Raw genomic sequence first — 5,062 nt, 5'->3', positions numbered from 1 at the left:
AAAGAGTCAATATAGGATGAACGGATCATATAAACCGGAGGGAAAATATGATACAAGCCAAAACGTAAAAATATAAACGAGTCTAATTTGAAAACTACGTTCAAACCTATGACTGCGTTTGATAAAACCCGCAAATTTGTGTCAAAATTTCATAGATTTCTATTAACTTAAACTAAAGTTACAGTGCGAAAACCAAGAAAATGCTTATTTGGGACCTTTTTTGGCCTCTAATTCCTAAAATGTTGGAACCAAACTCCCAAAATCAATCCCTACCTTCCTTTTGTGGTCATAAACCTTGTGTTAAAATTTCATAGATTGCTATTTTTATACGTGTGCATGTAAAACAAATTTCGTTGTAGAAGGGTCTAAAACAGCACAAACAACATTTTCCAAAAGACCAAAAAAGTCAAAAAAGTATATTTAAACAAAACGCATTTGACTAATAGGTCGAACAGCTGATGCTCTCCAACCCTGCTGACTGCCATTGGCGATTGCCAAATAAAATTGATCACAAGATGTTACAAAATGGATCTTAATATCAATTTAATACTAAACAGAAAACAAATTTTAACTTGTGGCCACGATGTTATGCCACGGTGTCAATATTTCATATATATATATATATATTAATCAATATGTACGAATCTCAGTATGGTACACGGGTACATTTAATACCTGAAATATAAAGTAAACAATCTGTACGAATCTGTATGGTCAACTATTTTTCACATATACACAATGTGAGCAGCTAGTCATATGAACAATCTTGATAAAATGCACATGTTTTTGTAATACATGTACTTGTAAGCTTTTAATATGATCATTTGCAAGTGATATTTTTAGCATGCGAATTAGGTTAGTTTCATATGTGAAATATTCTTTGCTCACAAAATGCTCACCTAATTTGCATGTTAAAAACCTTATGTGCATTCACATTAGATCTAACTCAAATGTAATCATCTTTTGTGCAAATTGTTAGAACCATTTGGTAAGGGCAGTAACTGAAAGCTAAGTCAAAGCGAAATGATACACAAATAAATAATCTAGTTTCCCCCAGACTAAAACATAAGTGGAACCACTATCTAAGATAGCATATATATCCTAATCAGGAAATACACAGAATTATAAAGGAAGAATATGTCTGAGGACAGGAATTCCCTCTCTCAGGCTTCAAACAATAGAAAATAGGACGGATTAACGAAACGATGGGAAGGTGGATGGTCAAGGGTAACTCTTAATGGCCCCGTCTCCCATGGCAGGCATATACAAATAGATTTATCATACCTAATGACTCAAGGAAGTTGATGATAGGTATTTCAGTTTCTTCAACAATTGCTCTATCTGGTCCTACCATTAACAGATTAATACTCAGCCAGGCACTAGACTCACAGGACTCGGGTACAACCATGCTGTTAGGAAATGGAGCATCTAATATCTAGAAAAAGAGAGGATAACAAATATCTAGAAAAACAGATTAATACTCGGCCAGGCACTAGACTCACAGGACTCTGGTACAACCAAGCTGTTAGGAAAAGGAGCATCTAATATCTAGAAAAAGAGAAGATAAAAAATATCTAGATAAACAGATTAATACTCAGCCAGACACTAGACTGACAGGACTCTAGTACAACCATGCTATTAGGAAATGGAGCATCAATTATCTAGAAAAAAGAAGGTTAATTGACACTGTTCCATTTAAACATATATTTGTGGACGCCGACTAGGCTGAAATTGGAATGTAGGATTGCAGCTATGTCTCGCTTTTTCGACAAAAGTCAAAGGCTCGAAAAAAAAGTAAGCAGACCCTTTTTCTTTCAAAACCTTTGAAAAAATAACAAACAAGATTGTTTCCATAGTACACAATTGCCCTACTCGCACTGTCATTTTCTTTGTTCAGTGCACCTTGAAATTAGGGTATAAACTCTAATTTGGCATTAAAATTAAAAAAAGATCATACCATAGGGAACACGTGTACGAAGTTTCAAGTTGATTCAGAAATTCAACTTGACCAACAACTTTAACCTGACGCTTGACAGAGGGACGGACAAACAGACGGACAGAGGCACAGACCTACAAACATAATGCCCATGCATGGGGCATAATAAAGGTGACATGAAAACAAGGATTTATAAGATATTGAAAAAAAAACCTAAAGAATGTATAATTGTGTATTAGAATCAGGAAAAGAAAAGTTGTGGTAATCGGGAAAAATGTGTAATGCCACCATATGAAAATAAACAAGATATTTTTTTATATCTAACAAAAAGTCAAAAATCAGGGTAGTGGTTTTCAGAGCATTGTTTAGTTCCTTGTGTTGCAGGTTATAAGAAATTATAATAACTGATTTAACTTATAGATACTCACTTCCCAAGATGAACCTGTGAATATTCTGTCTTTATCTTCCTTTGTGATTGGTCGATCTGGAGGGTTGACGAGGATACCTTTCCTTTCATTGGTAGTTGGTACTAATGGGACCAGTGATGCATCTATTCAATTTTGAAAATTAGAATAAAATAACAAACTTATAGCCTTTAATGATGTGTACCCTGAATCACCTAAGAAATATTTAATAAGACTTAACATATTTTATTTAGGACAAGTTCAATAAAATCATACAAAGGGCCCCATCATCTGTCATAATTTTTTGTTTACTATAAAATTTATCTGATAGTCTAATAATCATCAATTGAGATTTTACCCTGTAACCTCTCACACTAGCTAGGGTAACCTCTCACACGCAACTGTTACTTTATATACATTACAATAATTATTATGACAGTAGTCGTAAATACATCAATTGGTACCTTAATTACTTCTATAAGGAGATAATTATTTATAATAATTTCTTAAGTCCTATTTGTCAACTACATTATTCAATAATTTAATTTTGGATGTAATGTGTCTCCTGATTAGCTGACATTGTTTTGTTTATCAGGTCATAGACATAATTTTTTCATGTGACCGTGACGTCATAAATGTTTTTTTAATAATTAACCCCAGTTTAAAATGAAATTAAGAATTAAATTATAAGAAATGACTGCAACATTTGTTCTGTGTATGAAGAAATAGCATCAACAATGTGATTAACACGTACTAAAAACGAGTAATCATTGCAATTATAGGACAACACTGTATTTTCCAAAAATTACATTTTTATTTATTATTGTTTTCTCATGATTATAGCCAAAAGCACGAACATGTAAATAAAGGGCAATAACTCCTTATTCATTTGTTTGGTCAGAGAAAGTCAATTTGTTAAATATAAAATGGTGGACTACTAACTCTAAGGCCATGCAATCATCTTGACAAATATTCATATTAAAAATAAAGAGGTATTGGTTTTCTTTATGACAAAATTGAAAACCAATTTACAGCTTACTTAATAAAATATATTAAATATGTTTCAATATGTACAACCTATATGTACTGTATTCTGATCACCAGGAAAGTGAACTTCGTGTACTCGATAACCACGATATTTCACGTGACGTCTGAGCCAATCAATGCCTTTTCTTTTAGCTGTCATGCACTGCTGCACAATCAGATCTTTTCCAAGTCTCAAAACTTCAGCTGCGCCAAAACACAAGTAAAATTTAAAAAAAATTATTTTACAATATAAAAATAAAATATGTCTAGTTTTTCCTTCACAGGTGTATCTGGAGAGCATGCTTTTAACTACAAATAGTAAAAGTACTCTAGGATTCTAACATGTTACCTCTGTGTAAAAAAGTCAGCGCTCTAACTGATAAAGCTTAGAAGCTTACGGCTGGATTAGTATCTACTACCCGTACTAAGAGAAACAATCCTGTCACACATGTGTTGTATACCTCGCTGCCGGAAAAGTAGAACATAATTTCCTCTGCGTGTAGGCAGGTAACAGTTAGTGTCGTCTGCCATCAATGTGGTTTTGTTTAATGCAGTAGAATAAAATTGATCGATGTATTAAAACCGTGATTCAACCTTATAGTCTCCCAGACAACAAAAGGTTTGAGGCCCACGACACATTTATATAAATACCAATCGCCATATTGGTCTTCAACTATTGTCAACCTGTACCAAGTCAGTTGCCAGTATTTCTGTGTTTTTTTCTCTGCTATATTTGCTTTTTTTAATGTTTTAGCATCATTCAGGCAGTTAGTTTTGTTGTTTAAATTGTTTCACAATTACTCATGCAAGGCCTTTTATTACTAAAAATCTGGTATGAATTTTGCTAATTGTTGAAGGCTGTACAGTGACAAATAGTTAACGGCATAAAATAAAATATCCACAAAAATCACATTTTTGTTCTCAATGCATAAAAACTGGCATCCACACAAGTTTGTGTCATTTTTTTATTTATTTATAAATACTTACCGGTTCTACTTCATTGATTACATATTTATAATTTTGTATCCAGTCTTTACGTTACTGACAATTTGTGTCGAAAGGAAAGTCTGAATTATACATGTTTTCTGACATAGTAGGCTTGGGAGCCATCGACCATAACATATCTTCATCCTTCTCAAAATAATCATTCAGTATTGTCCTGCAAGATTATTTTTTTTAATTTTTACAGTATTGAGCAAAAAAATGTAAAATACCAATTTTATACATAAAGATTATGGCAAAATAGAAAATTTAATAAAAGAAGTTACATTTTAATTCCTTTCTTTTTTTCTCCAGAACAAACTTTAAAAACAAACCCTCTAATGTGTATACATTGTTTGTATTTATCTGCCTCCTTAATCATGCCCGTGTAGGACTGCTGTTGTTTATCATATAAACCCCTTTTATAATGAGCTACAAACGTAAGAATCTTATGGATCATCTGGGTAATGGAAATCTTTTTTTTTAATTGAAAATATTCCAAATAGAATAACACTGTATCTTTAACTCTCCCCTTCTGATTTTAGGCATATTTTTGGGGGTTTTGTTTTGGTTGTACACGTGGTTAAAACAAAATTTATCAATCTATTATCTACCTGTATGCCATAGACTCAAAATATCGAGCTCAACTGCTCATAGTGGACTCAATAGTTTCATTCCCGATTACCAGCAGGGTGTCACGTGGACAGGAAGCTCC

The 5,062-nt window shown here is 32.8% G+C and overlaps 1 protein-coding gene across 1 annotated transcript; it reads right to left on the bottom strand.

The window, feature by feature from the left end:
- Positions 1–646: 646 nt before the first annotated feature.
- On the bottom strand, positions 647–4,027 carry LOC134701147 (glycine amidinotransferase, mitochondrial-like). Its single transcript, XM_063562292.1, has 4 exons — positions 4,018–4,027; positions 2,365–2,486; positions 1,285–1,435; positions 647–675 (listed from the first exon to the last, which is right to left on the bottom strand). The coding sequence occupies exons 1-4, from the start codon at positions 4,025–4,027 to the stop codon at positions 647–649; spliced, it is 312 nt and encodes a 103-aa protein (XP_063418362.1).
- Between the last annotated feature and the right edge of the window lie 1,035 nt (positions 4,028–5,062).

The sequence above is a fragment of the Mytilus trossulus genome, unplaced genomic scaffold, assembly GCF_036588685.1.
Source record: "Mytilus trossulus isolate FHL-02 unplaced genomic scaffold, PNRI_Mtr1.1.1.hap1 h1tg000233l__unscaffolded, whole genome shotgun sequence".
In the NCBI taxonomy this organism is placed as follows: Eukaryota; Metazoa; Mollusca; class Bivalvia; order Mytilida; family Mytilidae; genus Mytilus; species Mytilus trossulus.
Note: the sequence above shows the minus strand (reverse complement) of the source record. Positions and strands in the feature narration are given on the sequence as shown.

Coding starts and splice junctions, on each gene's coding strand:
- LOC134701147 (XM_063562292.1), bottom strand. Junction 1,436..2,364: donor TCACAGGTTCATCTTGGGAA/GTGAGTATCTAT, acceptor CTCTTTTTCTAG/ATATTAGATGCTCCATTTCC. Junction 676..1,284: donor CAACTTCCTTGAGTCATTAG/GTATGATAAATC, acceptor TTTATATTTCAG/GTATTAAATGTACCCGTGTA.